We start from the raw sequence: 19,331 nt of genomic DNA, 5'->3' as shown, positions 1-19,331 counted from the left end.
AGAGAGTGTTGTGACGGCACCGAGTGTGAGCTCTTTCAAGAGAAGACTTGACCAACACTGGAGCGGGTTCAGGTACATTCAGGAGCCGGTGCATGCCCAGTATTTGCCAACAGTGCGTGACAGAGACGTGACCGATCGCCCGGGCGGCTAGCGAGCCGACCTTTTGGTGAAGAATATAAAGGAAAAGAGACGTGACCGATCGCCCAAGCGGCTAACAAGCCGATCAGTGGCGAAGAGGATAAAAGTAAAAAGTAAAAAGGATTACAAAAAGACCCATACCTGTGCAAACTTTTTTTACTGCGACCCACAGTCAGAACAACAATTTGAATTGCGACCCATTAAACCTAAGTGTAATGATATGAAATGAGTAAATCAAAGACAAACACTGCTCTCCTTGCAGTCGCTTCCTAGACTGTGGAGTGTACATTACAATAACCAAGCCTAAATTATGGTGCATTTATTTTTATTTTCTTATTTATTTTCGCGACCCATTTTATTTTTTTTCTTATTTATTTTCGCGACCCATTTTTATTTTGCGACCCAATTTATTTATTTCGCGACCGACTGAAGGGTCGGGACCCATAGTTTGAAAACCCCTGAGCTAGATAGTCATCCTGGATAACACCTTCACCACGTGTATACTGGGCCAGGATTCGAACCTATGATATTTATGGCTGAGAAGACTTTCGTTGCTGCTGTACTAGTCCTGAATTGGTTGATACAAGGAATCGGCAGTAAAAAAATAAGGGTAAATTTATAACTTTGATATAGGTATGGTGTTATTTCATTACATTAATTTTCACGTTTTCGGAGTGTTGGGAAGTTGTAACACTCTGTCACTGCCAGAGTATGACAGTGCAGTGTGAGGTCATTCAAGACCAGCCGATTTGACCAAAATTGGCGCAGGTACAGATACATTCTGGAGCGAGTACTTGCCAAGCAATAATATTATTCCTTGGTACTATTTGCTAACAGTGTGCAACAAAGTCATGACTTATCACCCAAGCGACTAACGAGCCGATCAGAGATTAAAAGTAAAAATAACATGCCGTAGTTTCCGATCGAATCCTGCCCGCCCAACTGAACATCACAGGTTTCTTTTTCTACTAACACAACATGGACAGACACACCGACGGCTAGTTAGCTGATTCAGTAAGTGGTAAAATAAATAAATAAATAAATAAATAAATAAATAAATAAATAAATAAATCAATAAATATGGCCCCGGTATCTAAACCAGGGAGTGGTTTGATGAGTGCTGACCGTCAATAAACCCACCTGTACACATGGCTGATATTGAACTTTTTCCGTAAAGTTTATTTACCTTTGTACCAAGTGGCCACCCCGGTCCAACTAATTACCCAAATGTTGCCGCAATGAAGTCAAATAATGGTTCTACATGAATAAATCGGACTGCCAATCACTTCTTGACTAGTATTTGGTGTCACAAAGTCACAAAAAATTGGTTAACTTAATTTAATCTGAGTTGTGTTAGGTTAGGTTAGGTTAGGTACATGCACTCGATCTATTAACTCAGATTAAATTAAGTTTACCAATTTTTTGTGACTTTGTGACACCAAATACTAGTCAAGAAGTGATTGGCAGTCCGATTTATTCATGTAGGACCATTATTTGACTTCATTGCGGCAACATTTGGGTAATTAGTTGGAGACCCGTGGCTTGTGTACAGAGAATCCCTACATTGTTCTTGATAATTTTGTCAAGAACAACTTTGAAGCCTATTGCTGTTCTTTACTCCACAGCTTTTAATTCGTCTTCCACCCTATATCTGGGAAGAAGTATTTCTTTATGTTCGTTCTGCATGATAATTGGAACAATTTGTCAGTGTTGTGATGGTGTTCTGTGAAATACGTAAAATGAGAAGGTAAACGTTTACGTAAGCGCTGCGAGCGATTTCGCCTGCATTTTTTTTCTTGTATGAATTTTGCTGCTTTTTTATTGGAGATAGTTTTTCTGGGGGAAAAAAACTAATGTTTTCCTTATTTAACTTAACCTAACATAACCTGACCTAACCCCCCTAGCGGGGGTTTTCGCCTCCCTTCCCCCCCCCCCGCGAGTAGTTATATAATGTCAGTATAGGTATTTAACTTATCCTTATTTAACCTAACGTAACATATTCCGCTATTGGGGAAATGCCATTTTTTCAGAGCTGGGTCATGTATTATATAGCATGGTAGTGCACACTACGCACTTGCTGACGGGCTTGCCAATGGTATTATAGTATTAAAGGTAACACTGTCACTAGCAATTAAAAACAAAATTATGGTAGAAAAGCAGTGTTCATGCTAGAATAGTTGGCAGCATTAATCTACACGTTAACCAGTGCTAAATATCTAACGTTATGCTATATTGTACTGCGCGTAATTGCCAGCATGAAACCAAAACATTCACTCTGTGCTGAAAGCCTGCGAAATAAATACCCAGATTGTAGAATGTCCTTCAACTCTTTGCTCAAATTATCGGATTTTAAGTTTAGGTTAGGTTAGTTTGAAATTATATTTTTCCGATAGTTTTTTATATGTTTTAAACAACTAACAAAAAGGTGGATGACTGAAAGGATAATTTTACCTGCATTTGTTGCCACCAACTGAATCTCCTGAATTCTATCTTTGCCAACAATAGTTTAGACAATTCTAAGACTTCTTCTATGACCTACAATCTTACATTTTCAGCTATTCATTGGTAGTTGTGTGGTTTTGAAACTGCAATGTATTTTTGGTAATTTATGTGAACATGGATACCATCAGAAGGAGTTGTTCAATTTCATTAATTTTTCCACGCTTTCGTAAGTAAGTAAGTAAAGTAGGTAATTATTTACAACCACAGCTTTTTTTCATAAAAAACGAATTTTAATATGCCGCAATTTTACTGTGTATGATGGTGGACACTGTCATAGCTATGGAAAATGTGTTAAAAGTGGTTATTTCAAAATTAAATCTAACCTAACCTTAGTTGATGTGAAAAACAAGCGACAGAAGCATTGTTAGAACACCTCACCAACATAACTAAAGAAACCTACCTAACCTTACCTAACTTCTAGCCATGAGGTTCAACCCTCCGGATCCCTCGGTATATTAAACAGAAAGAACTTACTATTATATGGTGTAATTTTAAGTGTTTTGTAGACGTTAGAGCAGCCGCCCAAACATACACTGGCGACTGGTGTCAATAGGAGATATTGGCTGGGTACCACCGCATCACGCAGAGAAAGACAAAGTAGTGTGTTTCTAGTCGCCTAATTATCCACTAAACTAAGCAATTTCCATAAAAATTATTATATCAGAACTCACTGATGAAAATATAGTAAGATTAGAAGATGAACATCAAAACAAAAAACACATGCTGTTGTAAAATCCCCCAATTTAGCTGTATAGTATTTTAAAGGAGGCATCAACTTTTTAAATTAATTAAATGTATTTTTATTTTATTTCTTTTTCTCTATCTACGATTGTTATTGCTGCTGGCTTCAGCTACACAGTGCTGGCTTTTGCTGCCTTCAGCACCTCCACTCAGCACTGAGCCAGCACCTCAACCGATATGCCATCTACGAGTATCACCTTACTTAAACATAAATCTCTCAGCCTACGGCCATATACACCGCGACCTCCCTTATAGACTGTACTTTTTACTTTTATCCTCTTCACTGATCGGCTGTTGTGACTTCCATATGGCCGAGCGACCTGTGACCTCACCAGATGTTTGTAAACACCGCAGCCATAGAACAAGCATTTTGTTGTTATGACCGTGGATAAGGGCTCGGGACACCTCTGGCACACAGTATATCACCCAACCCCATCGAGTGTAGTGAACACACCAACTCACAATCCTGTCCCTGAGTTTTGTGCTAAGACAATTTGCACAGTATTATTGTCTCTTGGAACACCATACTGATTTACATCGGTATGATTTACATCGACCCTCACTTGTAAGTACAGCCTACTTGATGATGTACCCCTCGGTACTGATATATTGTGGACTAATTATGCTCGTAATAACCTGATGTTATAGAATAATGTGCCTACTCGTTTCCTGCCTTATCTGGAGCAATAAGACAATGTGGAGTGAAGTGAAACTAAGATTAATAGAGTTTTGTACTTTGAATTTGAATTACAGTATGTCACTATGTTTAATGACCTTATGTAGTTAAGATAAAATTGGGTGAGACTAACAAATTATGTATCAGATGGATCACCATGTAATAATAATGAACGCCTTGTTCTCTGCAGGTTTTTGACCATATCAATAAATACCGAGTGCGTCAAAAGGCGGGTTTCAATCGTTCCCTTCGACTTGCCCGTCACCCGGCTGTCCTTAACCAAGGCGGTTACAACGATCATAAATCACCTGTAGTGGGCTGGGCATGAAGGATGAGGGAAATTTCAGGGTAAAACACGGTGAAAAACTGATCATATGACACTAAAACTATGTGTCTATGTGCTTTGTACATGAAGAAATTAATTATTTACTGTAAATACTCCTCCAAAATATTTGAGTCACAGCTTGTCTGTTTGTTTACAACTGACCCACTTGGTCCGAGCATACTCTCACTTCCACAAAAAACATAAATTACACCACGATGCTTCGACAAATTTATTTTCATTGGTACCAGATATTATAATAAGTACTTTCTGCTTAATATGGCAGGGGGGGTCTGGGGGTCTCTTATGAAATTAGGTAGGTTTCTTTGGCTGGTTACACATTCTATTAGGTTCTATGAAATGTCGCCTCTTTTAAAATACTTACAATGGTGATAAGAACATGTGGAAAAATGAACAAAATCGAACAGCTCCTTCTGTTGGTAGCGGTGTTCTCATACATTACCATAAATTTTTTTTAATGGTAATCAATAAATTAGCGAACACAAAAAATAAGGTAAAGATTTGTTTAGGTAAAAAAAAAAATAAAATACTGTACTTTATTTTATTCCATTTCCATCGCAAAATTATACTGTATTTTTCGAGTATTTTAATCAATATGACCCCTCCCCCCAATTACCAATAATATTGGTTGTTCAAAGTGGGCAGGGCTTTGAAGTAGAGGGGAAATGTGTGCATTAAATACTAAAAAGAACACCAAACAAACCTTTGAAATTAAAATCATCATGCCATACCACTTGAGGGTCCAACAGTACTGTAACTGTACTTGAATGCTTATATACAACAAATGGTTGTAAGGTTCTTTGAAAAAATGGCACAACTTTCAAAGAAAATTTCACTTGGTGAAAGGGAGGGATTTAGGGTAGATTAAATTAGGCTAGGTTAGGTTAGGTCAAAGCTTATACTGTACAGGTATTTCTTGATGTGATTATTGGACTGTCAGATAAAGATTAGATTTTCATTGGGTTAGGTTAGGTGAGAAAAGGTTAGGTTACGTTGACGTCAGGTTAGGGGACCTGACCCCCTCTCCCTAACTCCTTCGCTATAGGGTCACCTTTGATATTTGGCTAATGCCAGATGAGTTTATTCGGCTCGGAGGTGACATCGTACACAAGGGTTAAGCTAGTGACAAAATTTTGGTGCCATTTTACTCCTAATTTGACAATTGTGCCATTTTTCCCCAAATTTAGTTGTAATGGGGTCATCCTATTATGCGATAAACAAAGAAGAAATTATATACAACATTGCTTAATTTGTGCGAGAATGTACTGGAATGGCATTCCAGTACAGGTACTCCTTGCCTTACAACCTATTCGACTTACGACCACCTGGACATCCGACCGCCGCAGTCGTATAAAATATTTTTCAAATTACGTATTTTCGAGTCCTGACGTTAGTGATCGCTCTGTGTACTGAAAATTTTTTCGTTTGTCATTCCCTTTAAAATGGCTGGCAAGCATAAAAGTGAGAGTTCTCGTGGTGCTGAGAAGAAAAAGAGACACCCATTTTAGATTTACTATGTATTATTTTCGCATTGTCGACTTAAGACCAATTCGACTTACGACCTGGTCATCGGTCCCTAACCCCGTCTTAAGTCGAGGACTGACTGTATATACTTTTTTTTGAATGAGTAAATTGTAATTGTAAATGTAATAACAATACTAAGTGACTTGTCAGTTCCACAGGTTCCGTCACTGCTTCCCAGCATCTGTCTTTGGCTCACTAGTGTTCTACCACTAATTTTACAAATTAAGCACTCTTGTACTGTAATGTATTATTTTTGTTTTTATAACAGGAAGTACACTAAAACTTTACATTAGACTTGGGAAAAATGTGACTATTTTCTTTGAAACGCTGATCTCATTAGTACCTAAAAAAAATTCTCAGAGAATAAATGTTGAACCCAACAGATGCTTTGGTAACATGGGATGTAAAGCTTATATTTGTGATCATTTTATTTTGTACTTAATGTACTGTAGTGTACTTTATTTGTATTATGTGGTAATATTCATATTTGGATTTGTTTTCAGTATCTATAGAGGTACATGTACTGTACAGTACTAGAGATACAGTAGCTTTTCATGCATATGCAAATGTTAACATGTATATTGTAAAGTACAAACTTTTGTTTTAATCTGAAGAGTTGTTGTCAGTATAAAGATAAGCATTTTTCGTATTAAGTTTTGAAAAATAGGTTTCAAGCTGTTACAGTACAGTACAGTATTTATAAATGTAATTTATTGCAGATATTGCTATAGCAGGGGAAAATGGCTCCAGAATGGGCAGTTGGAGAGAGCAAAACCTACCAACAAAAGCTGTTAGTACCAGGAACAAATAAGAGAAAATTATTTGGTAAGTTGAAAAACTAAAATTTATGAATTAATCATCATCTGAGTGAGTACAAACCCTTCCCATAAATTAATGGCAGGGTAAATACAGGTATGGGATCATGTATCCAGCATCCTGGTGCTCCAAAATCCAGCTCTGTTTTGGAACTGAGCAAGGAATTTCCAACCATTACCCACCTGTGAGTTATATGTTCTGGCTATTTTCAGCTAGTATTTTTTTTACTCATTTACATGCATACACAGTCCTACATACATAAACTTAAAACACAAAACAAACAAACAAGATATAAGGTATAAAATTTTAAGTATGTATGAGTTTGGGTTCTCATTTGGCTCAGCCATGTCAATGTATATACAGTACAGTACAGTGTATAGGTGTTTATTATAAGACGTTTTAGATGCACGGAATAGCTAACGCATTAGCTATTGTGTCTGCGCATGACACCTTCAGAGAGAAAAGCAAACGCCTCAATCAGATATTAGCGTGTGCAGCAGCGCCCTGAATAGCTAACAACCGGTCAGCGAGTTTCTCCAGTGGGTGAATGCGAATCATGGCTGCTAATGGAGAATGTTTTGATTAATATTGAAGAGTTGGGGGCATGTATGGCAATAAAAATCTGTGATATAATAATAAAAATAATTCTATATGCAATAGTATATTGGATAGGACCTAGAACAAAGCGTACGGCGTGAAAGAATTGAAAAGAATCGTGCCTAGTGGAAACTTGTTTTGGCTTCGCCCTTTTATAAGTGGGTGTTGTCCGATTGCATAAGCCGTTGGTGATGTTGGTGTAACAATTTTGATAATTACTCAAATACAGTGGTCTCTCGGCTAACGAACGCCTCGGTTAACGAAATTTCGGTTAACGAATTACCTTCCATAAGAATATTCAATTCGGTTAACAAAAAAAATTTGGTTAACGAATTCCTCTCAACATGTTTTCGCTTGCTCACCAGCAGGAATATTAGTCCGCCAATACAGTAATCTGTTCTAGGGCTTAAATTCGTTCCCATTTGAGTAAATATCAAGAAGATTGTACTATTTAATAATTTTCCAAGTTTTATATTAGAATTTTTAGTCATTTTAACATTTATTTAACATAATTGAAGTACAGGAAACTAGTTTTTAGTGCGCCAAACAGCCACTCAACTCACCAAACAGGCATCAGTTTGTATCTCTGGTCAGTAGAGGTAACATTTTGCTTGAGACTCTCTTGAACATAAACTATTTTTACATTTTTACAGTACAATTATTGGTCATTCTGAAATTTATTTTACATATTGACAATATATAGTGCAGTGCAGTGTGATTTAAAGAAAATATTCTTGAATTACACCTAGTGAACTTAAAATTTTATGGGTGAAATGACGGCATCAAACATAGGGTGATTTCTCTTCCACCCCACTTCCTTCTCTTCTCCCTTCTCCTCCACCCCCACTTCTAATTCCCATCATCATCATCATCAACCAGGAGCCTTCTACATACACACCTCAAAGTAAGTGTACTTTACTGCATTTATTTTTACTTTGTATGTAATTTTCGGTGAGCTGGAACCAATTACCCAAAATCCCATTGAAACAATGGTTTCGGTTAACGAAATTTTTGGTTAACGAACGACCTTCTGGAACGAATTGTGTTCGTTAACCGAGGGACCACTGTATGATTGAAACCTTAATATCATTACTCGTAAGATGCTTTAAATAAGGGTGAACAAGTTGATTACAGTTCTATAAGTGCAAAAATTAAGGCTTTAACGAACCTGAAATTTGTCGTATTTCGTGTATAAATATGCGAACACCTAGCCGCGAGAGAAAGATGGTCTTTGGATAGTGTGGTTTCAGAGTCTGGGAGAAATTACTTTTACAATGTGGTTGATTTTTGGTGTTATTCTTAGTTATTGTTGACTGATTGACTTTTTTCCTTTTTTTGTCTCTTTCCATAATTTTCTATATATTTTCTTCACTATTTCATTCCATATTGTGTCCAAATAACAGTTCTCCTAATTTTATTATTTTCTGAAGACTGTGTTGTACAACAGTTATGCCCAAGACACGGTCCAATGTCGTATTTTTTAATGAAAGTCCGGGAAAGCTAACGCGTTAGCTATTCCGTGCATCTTAAAATGCCTTATATGTCTGTATACTGTATACAGTATATTTTTCTTAGCAAAATAAACTGTTTCAATATCAGTATCAATACCAACACTGTACCCAGTACATGTTGGAGAAAACCTGCAATATTTGATAGGGTCACCTATTAATATTGATATTGAAACAATTTATTTAGCCAGAAGAACACAGATACAAAGTCGATTAAAAATCATAATATTAACATGGCTGAGCCAGTTGAGAGCCTGAGCTCTCTTGTAGGCACCTGATATACTGTATACTGTACTGTACATTTATCTGAAGGAAGTATTATGTAACATTTAATATCAACTGGAATAGTACATAACATGATTGTAATAAGAACATATCAGAATGTTACCACAGTTATCACTTTGATATTTATTTATTTTTATTTTTTTTTATTTATTTTTTTTTACATTTATATTATAAGTACTGTATATACATAATACACAGTGTAATTGAAAGACATAAATATGATAAAGGTGGGAAGCAGTACAACATGGGTTGTATTAAGGTGGAACAAGAGGACAGAGGTGTCAGGATTATGTCTAGTTGGCAAATATATTTATTGAATAACCATTGAAGCCAACCACTTTAAATCGAATTTTACTGCTAATAATAACTTGTAAAGTATCAAAAGTTTTACTTTTGTTTACATTAAATTAAACTTCAGAATTAAAATCTTTTAATAAAAATGTCAATTGTAGACAAAAACTAAGTCATAAAATACTTTTGAAATGCAATCATATACCTCGGGACCTGACCGGTGCCGGACCATGGAAATTGCCGGACCATGGAAATTCACCCTTTTCCTGGATAGATAGTGACTTGAGCTTATGCTTGGAAGCACTAGCACCACTTTCTCTGCTTCATGGTCTCTTTGAAGACATATTGAAGGGTTAAATGTCGTACAGTAGCTTCTCAAATTTTGCGAGATTTTAATTTGACGTTTTTTATTTGAACACACCAAAAAATAAAACGATTTAAAATTTTGACGGCGGAAACTCAAATTTCGACGTGTTTGAACGGCCCACCAACGTTCAGACGACGAGCACAATCATGTAAACAGCGTCATTTCTCTTATGTACAAAAGATTCATTATTGTTTATTACTGAATGTCTTTTTGATTGAATTAATGTTTATGTGTGCAAAATGGGCAATACAATTCATTAATAATACGTAGAATATTAAAACACACAAGGAAATGAGACAGCATTGTTTTCGTTGATTACAAAACCAGTGACTGACTGGTTCTACATAAAAAACTGAAGAAAATAAGACCCTGGTTGGAGCTGTAGTTAAATTAATATGGTTGTTTTAAGTAATGTTATTTAATGTTAATACATGGAACAATAGAAGTAGCTAACGATAATGGTAAAGAAAAAAGGAGAGATCGCGTATGTAAGTGCGCACATGTGAAAACATATCGCCATTACTCTATATAAGAATATGAAAGCAACACTAATTTACCGTTCATATATATTTTAATTAATGTTTCTGAATTTTGTTTATTGAATTAATGTTTGTGTGTGCAAAATGAACAATACAATTCATTAATAATACGTGGAATATTAACACGAGGAGACGAGATGGCTGCCGGCATTGTTTTCGTTAATGCTTACAAAACCAGTGACTGATTGGTTCTACATATAAAACTGAAGAAAATAAGACCCTGATTGTAGCTGTAGTAAAATTAATGTAAAAAAATTAATATGCTTGTTTGAAGTAATGTTATTTAATGTAATAAATGGAACAATATAAGTAGCTAACCATTAATGGTAAAGAAAAAAAGTGAGACTGCGCGTATGTGAAAACATATCGTCATTACTCTACATAAGAATATGAAAGCAACACTTATTTACTGCTCATATATATTGAAGGGTTAAATGTTGTACTCTGTATAGACAAGCAGAGAGAGAGAGAGCAGCCGAACTGCCGGATGTAAACAAACCTTAATTTCCCGCGGCTTTGTTGTTGTTTTTTTTTTATGGGGATTAGCCCACCCGGGCATAGGTCACTGACCCACATTGGGGCCTGAGGGGCAAAAATTTAATACTCCTGTAATAATAATAATAATCAGAAAAAAAAAAAAAAAAAGCTGCCTATCTACCTATTGGACAAACTAAAATCGTGCCGAACCACGGGAGTTTCTGGACCACAGAATGCCGGACTAGAGAGGTACAACCTGTATATGTCATTACATCATTAGCAAAAGTGATCAGGAGACGAATTTTTTTATTTATTTGGATTTAATTTCATTTATAGGAATACTGGAAAAACCCAACCTACCACCATCTGCTCCAAGCGTGACATATAAAATTTTCATGTTTGGGAAAGCATCCTCTGGGAAGACATGGACTATGAATCGACTCTCAGGACAGGAAGTGAGTGTTGTTTGTAATTATGTGTCAGTAACTATCAAGGAATTTATAAACTTGCAGAAATTTATGAAGCAATTAATAATAAAAAATAATTGTCAGGAGCCAACTTATAATCATGTGCCACAATCTTTTATTTTGTATACACAGTATCATACAAAGATTATCACTGCCTTTGGTAAGTACAAGTGTACAGTAAATCCTCTCAATATTAGACCGCTTAATAATGTACTAGATATTCCCAATAATGGATGTCATTTTGTACAATATAATTAGGAGACGTGGCTAGCATATCCAGTAATGGGATCATTGTCTGCTACTGGGGCCATCCTTTTTTTTTATTTTTTTTACGGGTATTAGCCCACCCGGGCAGAGGTCATTTTTAATGACCCACATCAAGGCCTGGGGGGGCAAAAATATAAAATAATAATAATAATTATGATGATGATAATACAGTAATAGTAATAAAATTAATAAAAATATATAAAAATAAATTACGATTACAATAAAAGAAAATACTAATTTATAAAAATTATAAATAATATTAATAATAATAAAGAGCCATAAATAATAAAAAAAAAAATTAAAAAATATGGAGTGAGAAATGATAGTGATATCCCCGTTAGCCCGAACAATTGGTGCAGAGCACTTCTGGGAATGAGAGATTTCCGGGTAACGAAGCGACTCTCTCAAAGCCGGAAAAAAATCCCTCATCCCCGGAACTTTCCGGTTAACGGAAAAATGCCTTGGAAGTTCCAGAAATTGCCCATTACATCATCTATCGAACCCAGAAAAATATCCCTTATCCCTGGAATTTTCCGGGTAACGGAAAAATGTTCTCGGAAGTTCCAGAAATTGCCCATTACATTATCTCTTGAACTCGGAAAAATATTCCCCATCCCCGGAATTTTCCGGGTAACGGAAAAATTTTCTCGGAATTTCCAGAAAATGCGCTTGATTTTCATCTCTCAAACCTGGGAAAAAACTCCCCCATCCCTGGAATTTTCCGGGTGTCGGGAAAATTTTCTCGGAATTTTCCGGAAAATGTGCCCCTCGGAAAATCGTTCCCAAAGCCGGAATTTTCCGGAAAATTCCGACCGGGAACGATTATCCGAGAAAATTTAAATTCCGGCTATCGGAGAGTTCCGGGTTTGAGGGATTCCGGCTAACAATTGAGACCCTGCAATTGTGTGTAAATGAGGCAGAAAGTCAGATCAGCAACCTGTGACGTGGTTACAATTTTTGTGATGCCATATGGCAGCAGGGTCTACCATTAGACAACGCATTATGCTTCCAATATCTTCCCAGGCGGGGGGTGCGGGCCCTGGGGCAATTCAATCACTGCAGGGCCCCTTTGCATTTTTAAATAACTTTAAAAAACTGTGCAACACATTTAGCTACATGAGCAATCTGTAATATACAGTACTGTACTGTATATACTCGTCTATAACCCCCCCTCGTTTATAGGTCGACCCTGATTTTTTGACCAAGAAATTGTTAATTTATGATATTCCTCGTTTATAGGTCGACCCACGTTTTTGAGGGTAATGGAACAACAAAACCTTCAGTAAAAACGCTCTACGTCCTATAAACTGAGGCTCGCCGTGCCCGAAACACCGAGTGCTGAAGGCAAATTGTTTACCATTTATTATTACGACACGACACTTTACACCACTTTACACTGAAACGCGGGTAGTTTCAACAAAAATATTGTATAATTCCATTCAAGTATTTATTCAAGTCAATTAGGAGGGAATATTATTGTAATACAACAGTTTTTTAACTAAACCATTCAAAAAGCAATTACGGTAACATCTTTTGAACGAAAGAAATCGATAGTCATTGTTTTCGTCATGATTTTATCCCACTTTCCACTGTAATACGTATGTAATTTCAGCAAAAATATTACATTTCCGTGAATGCATTATATCAAGCACAGTATGAATAGAATATCATTGTAATATAACAGAATTTTAACCGAAAACTATTAAAAAAAACGAGTAACATCTCAAGAACATCGGAAGCTTAGGTAAAGTCTTTTTCTTTCGTCATGTATTTTATCCTATTTTACATTGAAATACATCACGTTTCAGCAAAACTACTATTTATTTCCGAGAATATATTCATTCAGGCGCAGTTTAGGTAAAATATACGTGTGATGTAATAGTTTTTTAACTGAAAACGATTAGAAAAACACGTAGCCTCTAGCCCTGATCAAGGAGAGGACTGGGAGAAGCTGTTTGGTGCTGCAGACGATGACAAGGAAAATGATTTTGATGAATTTTAATGAAAATATTCCGAAATATGGTATCGTAGTATTTATTCAAGTCAATTAGGATAGAATATTATTGTAATACAACAGTTTTTTAACTGAAAACCATTCGAAAAGCGATTATGGTAACATCTTTTGAACGAAAGAAAGCGAAAGTCATTGTTTTCGTCACGATTTTATCCCACTTTCCACTGTAATGTACGTCATTTCAGCAAAAATATTACATTTCCGTGAATGCATTATATCAAGCACAGTATGAATAGAATACCATTGTAATATAACAATATTTTAACCAAAAACTATTAAAAAAACGAGTAACTTCTCTTGAACATCGGAAGGTTAGGTAAAATCTTGTGTTTTCTTCATGTATTTTATCCTATTTTACATTAAAATACATCACGTTTCAGCAAAACTACTATTTATTTCCGAGAATATATTCATTCAGGCACAGTTAAGGTAAAATTACATACCATACAAAAAACTCAGATCAGACAACAATGACCCTAAATGGATAAATAATTATTTAAAGAACATCATCGGCCAAAGGAAGGCTATAGGTAGAAGGATAAATCGTGGCGAAATTCACCTCCGGGACTATTATAGGGTATTGGCGAGTAGGGTTAAAACCGAGATAAGGAAAGCAAAGAGGAATAATGAGGTAAGGATAGCAAGGGAAGCAAAGACAAACCCCAAAGGATTCTACCAAATGTATCAAACTAAAACATGAGAAAAGATTGGACCAATACGGTCCGACGCCGGCGAGCTCACTGATAACGACAGAGAAATGAGCAATAATTTGAATAAATATTTTTCAACAGTTTTCACCACCGAAAATTTAAACATGATACCCGAGGCACCGACTCTATTCAGAGGTAGTGAAGAAAACAAATTAAGCGAGATAGTAGTGACTAGTAACGAGGTTAGTAAGCAAATAGACAAACTAAAGCCTAATAAGTCACCTGGTCCCGATGAGATATTTGCCAGAGTATTAAAGGAATGTAAGGATGAGCTTAGTATGCCCTTAGCAAAGTTGTTTAACATGTCATTAAAAACAGGTGTAGTACCAGAATCCTGGAGGATAGCGAATGTAATACCGATTTTCAAGAAGGGGGATAGATCACTATCCTCTAACTACCACCCAATCAGTCTAACATCAATAGTAGACAAATTACTGGAAGCAATCATTTCAAACTCTATTCGAAATCACCTGGAGACGCACCGATTGATCAATCATTCCCAGCATGGCTTCACAAGCGGACGTTCTTGTCTAACTAACCTATTAACATTCTTTTCATCAGTTTTCGAATCGGTGGACGAGGGGCACAATTATGATGTGGTATATTTCGACTTTAGCAAAGCCTTCGACAGAGTCCCCCACGAAAGACTAATTAGAAAGGTAGAAGAACATGGCATCAAAGGTAACATCCTTAAATGGATTAGGGCGTGGTTACAGGACAGGAAACAGCGAGTGAGCATTAACGGCACTAAGTCCCATTGGAGCAACGTCACAAGTGGAGTTCCCCAAGGCTCAGTACTTGGACCATTATTATTTATTATATACATAAACGACATAGATATCGGCATAGACAGCAACATAAGTAAATTTGCCGATGACACTAAAATAGGACGTGTTATTAAATCTGACGAGGACTCGGCAAAACTACAGGAAGATCTAAACAAATTTTTCGAATGGTCTGAAAAATGGCTGATGAAATTCAACGTGGACAAATGTAAAGTACTCAGTATAGGAGATGTAAACAGGGAAACCAGATACCAGATGAACAACGATGCCATAGAGAAATCCGACTGAGAGAGATTTAGGAGTAATGATAAGTAGGAACCTTAAGCCAAGTAAACAATGTGTTTTTGCTCGTAACAAGGCTAATAAAGTACTTGGGTTCATACAAAGGAGTGTTAGTTACAAGACTAGCGAGGTCATCCTAAAACTGTATCTTGCTCTTGTGAGACCACACCTGGATTACGCAGTTCAGTTCTGGTCACCGTATTACAGAATGGATATAGAATCCTTGGAAAGAATTCAGAGGAGAATGACAAAACTAATCCTGGGCTTTAGGAACCTTGAGTATAGAGACAGGTTAAAGCATCTTAATTTGCACTCCCTTGAGAGACGTAGAGCGAGGGGCGACCTGATAGAGGTGTACAAGTGGAAAGCAGGGCTAAACAAAGGGGACATTACAAAGGTACTCAAACTATCCAACCAGGAGCGAACTCGTAACAATGGTTTTAAATTAGACAAATTTAGATTTAGGCGGGAAATAGGTAAACACTGGTTTGGAAACAGAGTAGTGGATGAATGGAACAAGTTACCAAATATCATCATTAACTCGAATACGCTGAATAGCTTCAAACATAGGTTGGATGCTTATATGAGCAATAGGGGTTGGGTGTAAACGGGACTGCCCAGTATGGGCCAATAGGCCCGCTGCAGTTTCCTCCATTCTTATGTTCTTATGTTCTAAGTATATTTTGACACCTAATTATTATAAAATCATTTTACAGTTACCATGTCAACATATAGAAACAGTGGGAATCCAGTGTAGTAATGTATATTGGCCTATGAAGATTGGCAACCGTCTCATCTTATTTCGATTAGAGATCTGGGATGCTGGGGATTCCAGCGTCAAGCGTTACAACCATGTTCTACCAGTAAGTATTCACCTGCCTGTCTGTCATGTATAAGATAGATAAACAATTAGGTATATAATTATTATCAGCATTGTGGACAGAGTTTTGTAGGGTTTCTCATGTGTACAGGGTATATGAATACTGTATTATTTATAAAACACAATTTATTGAAAGTGTGATACCTTCAGCATTTTCTCTTAGGCATGTCGTGAAGGAGTTGATGCTGTGCTACTGTGTTTCTCAACAACTGAAAGAGAGAGCTGGATAGAGCTCCCACGTTTGCTGTCAACTGCTACTCAGCCAACAGATCGTGCAGCTGTTATTGCTGTAGCGACAAGGTGAAAATTATCTTCTGCCAGTAATTCTTGTTGTTACAAATCTCCCCTTTTTTTTTAAGTCACTGTTCAGTAAGGGGCTCTCAACTACTTAATTTTCTCAGCTTGGTTGTTCATTGTGCATACTGTTGAGGACACTAACCCCAGAGCTTAGTAGATATGCTGAAGTACTTCCAGTGTCATCTCCAAGGTGATGGTTTTTCTCTTCATCTTTGGGGTAGCACTGCTTCTATATTTCAAGAGATAGTAGCATGCATAATTTTGGCAGTTTGCAGTAAAGAAAATGTCAATAGTTTTCCCAAGCATGAAGCTGAAAGGTCCACATTTGTTCATACAGTTCTGGCGTTGTGGCAGAAGCTTTCATAGGCCGTCGTGAATGCTATGTACTCATCTGTCTCCTTCAAAGAAGTCATCTTCTCAGTCATTTGCCTCTTCCAGTTGCAAAAACATATCCATATGCTTGCACTGCATGGCAGTTGCTAGGAGCATATGCATTTTTCGAGCCTGATTATAATGTTTTCCTGTCAAAAGCATTGAGCAAACCCTTGGTGAGGGCAGCACCATTTATTAAAATGTGGGCTGGCCCTGACCCATATAATAAGTACCCCACTGCTGAGACTTATTGGAACACAAAATGGAAAGCCCCTTGATCAGTTTTATATTAAAATATTAACACTATTTACCACTTTGCGATGGCTAAAAATCAGTTTTACGATGGTCACTACCTGAATGTTTTTCCCGCATTGTCACCGCTATGAAAAAGTGATGTGAATATAACTCACAATATTCTGAGATATGATGATGCAATCTCAGAATGGCATAAAAAGTGTGACCCATGCAGGTTGCGTGGGAGGTTCTGCCCGTCCCAGGTGACTGCCAGGTTAGGCAGTTGAACTGCGTCACGTCACCCAGAGGATGGTTTGCGTTTTGAAGAAGTTATTATTTGTACATAAAACAATATATATACTTGTACTGTACCAGTAAATGTGAGGAATAAATGAAAAAAAAAAGCTGCATTACCATTTGGCAATCTTGTCACATATGAAACAGCGGAGCATTTTGTGCCTTCTTCTATCTCTCTGCTAGCTCCCACAGGTAATAAATGTTTTTGGCCTAATGATAATTATTATTATTACTTTTTGCACATTGTGTATGAACAATTGTGTGTGCATGTAACTTTTTATTTTTTATTTTTTTAATTTATTTTAATTTTTTCGAAAATAACATTTATCTACCCAAAAATATGAATTGAAAAATAACAATAATGCAGCTCCTGCTGTGCTACCCCTACCACAATTTCCGGATAGAAGAAATTTTTATTCCTTTTATGTTTTTGAACTTATGATAATTATTTATTTATTAAATTTTTTACACATTCTGTTTGAACAATTGGGTGTGCATGTTACAGAGTAAACCAAATAGAAAAAAAATTACGTTTATCTACCAGAAATTTCAAGTTAAAAAATAGCAATAACGAAGCTCACAGCTTAGCAGGAGACTGAGATACCGATGCCTCACCCTTTTCTCACATTCGCAATCCACACTAACTCACGGGGACGTAAATTTTTTTAATCTCTTTGTTTTTGACCATGGCATATTAAATATCTCATTTCCAGGTCGTTTGCGAAGGAAATGTCATAGAAAAAGTGTCTTAGAAATGTCTAAACTATTTTTGCAAAGATTTAGTTGGTGGCAACAAATGCAATAATAGCCGTGTTAGTAGTTTTCTGATTTTCAATTCACTATATCTCGGTTGTGGCTAAAATGCAAGAAAAGTGTCATAGAAGAAAATCGTCTTGTATATGTGAAATTATCAGAAGAAAAATACTAATTGTCCTCTACCATAAATTGACTGTATTAGTAAGGCTTTGTTGCTTAATTTATTTTAGTAAGGCCTTTGTTAACTAATTTATATTAATAAGGCTATTATTATCTAATTTATATTCTAATAAAAGTAATTCCTTCAGGGTTCACTATACTGAATATTTACAAGCATGATGTTGATTTGGGGTTATTAGGTAGCACAGGAAACCCAGAGTCAGAGATATAATTTTATAGTAATGTTTCGTCCTTCACCCTTTGTGACGAGTGAGTCATATTCAGATGTTGATTTATTTGACAGGTATGATCAGTTCTCACACCGAGAAGTAACTGAGGCAGAAATGGAATCCTTTGAAGCAACTCATGGAATACCAATTTTGAAACTAGGCAACACTGCAGATGATTATTCAGATGAACTAACTCACACAGCACCCATTCTCAATTTCCTGTGTAAGCGATTGTGGCAGCGTGACCAAGAACTGCTCTCCATTAAGCAGTGAATCCTCTATGCTTTGGCTATGTTCCATGAAAAAATATAAATATAAATATAAATAAGAGATTTAGTATTACCTCTTCACTTGAATTAGAATCTTACTGGCTCAACAGCAGTACTGGGTATATATATTTTTCAAATACTACACCTTCCATTTCTAAGCTTGTATCTTCCAGATGAGAAGGCTTAGCTCAGGTGTGTCCATGACAGGATGGTCAACTATGTATGCTATACATTTATTAATACAAATGATACCCATCTAACCATACCTTGCTTTAACCCATACGTCGCCACAAGATATTATATTTAAATGCCACGTCACTGCTGGAAAAAAAAAATCTTGCAGAAATTAACTAGGAATCGTCTAAAACCTATGGAAAATATAAAAATTATACTTGCTGAACTCTTGCAATCCAAATAAAGGAGCCTCTTATCTTGACCTTGGTCCATCACCATGGGAATGCCTAGCACTGACAGTCACTCCCTAGTCCTACTCATTATGCTGTTGTCA

At 36.4% G+C, this 19,331-nt stretch overlaps 1 protein-coding gene across 6 annotated transcripts; it reads left to right on the top strand.

Moving 5' to 3' along the window:
- The first annotated feature begins 634 nt into the window (after positions 1-634).
- Positions 635-19,083, top strand: LOC121874161 (ciliogenesis and planar polarity effector 2-like). Of its 6 annotated transcripts, none has more exons than XM_042378140.1 (6): positions 635-748; positions 6,644-6,749; positions 11,141-11,259; positions 16,046-16,192; positions 16,373-16,509; positions 18,629-19,083. In XM_042378140.1, the coding sequence occupies exons 2-6, from the start codon at positions 6,665-6,667 to the stop codon at positions 18,825-18,827; spliced, it is 687 nt and encodes a 228-aa protein (XP_042234074.1). In that variant the 5' UTR covers positions 635-748; positions 6,644-6,664; the 3' UTR covers positions 18,828-19,083. The 6 variants fall into 6 exon arrangements, with proteins under 6 accessions (XP_042234074.1, XP_042234077.1, XP_042234073.1 ...); XM_042378143.1 differs by lacking the exon at positions 635-748 and adding an exon at positions 829-906; XM_042378139.1 differs by lacking the exon at positions 635-748 and adding an exon at positions 835-1,152.
- The last annotated feature ends 248 nt before the right edge of the window (positions 19,084-19,331 follow it).

The sequence above is a fragment of the Homarus americanus genome, unplaced genomic scaffold (genome assembly GCF_018991925.1).
Source record: "Homarus americanus isolate GMGI-L3 unplaced genomic scaffold, GMGI_Hamer_2.0 scaffold49667, whole genome shotgun sequence".
Lineage (NCBI taxonomy): Eukaryota > Metazoa > Arthropoda > Malacostraca > Decapoda > Nephropidae > Homarus > Homarus americanus.
Note: the sequence above shows the minus strand (reverse complement) of the source record. Positions and strands in the feature narration are given on the sequence as shown.

Coding starts and splice junctions, on each gene's coding strand:
- LOC121874161 (XM_042378140.1), top strand. CDS start 6,665: ATGGCTCCAGAATGGGCAGTTGGAGAGAGCAAAACCTACCAACAAAAG. Junction 11,260..16,045: donor ATCGACTCTCAGGACAGGAA/GTGAGTGTTGTT, acceptor ATCATTTTACAG/TTACCATGTCAACATATAGA. Junction 16,510..18,628: donor GTTATTGCTGTAGCGACAAG/GTGAAAATTATC, acceptor TTTATTTGACAG/GTATGATCAGTTCTCACACC.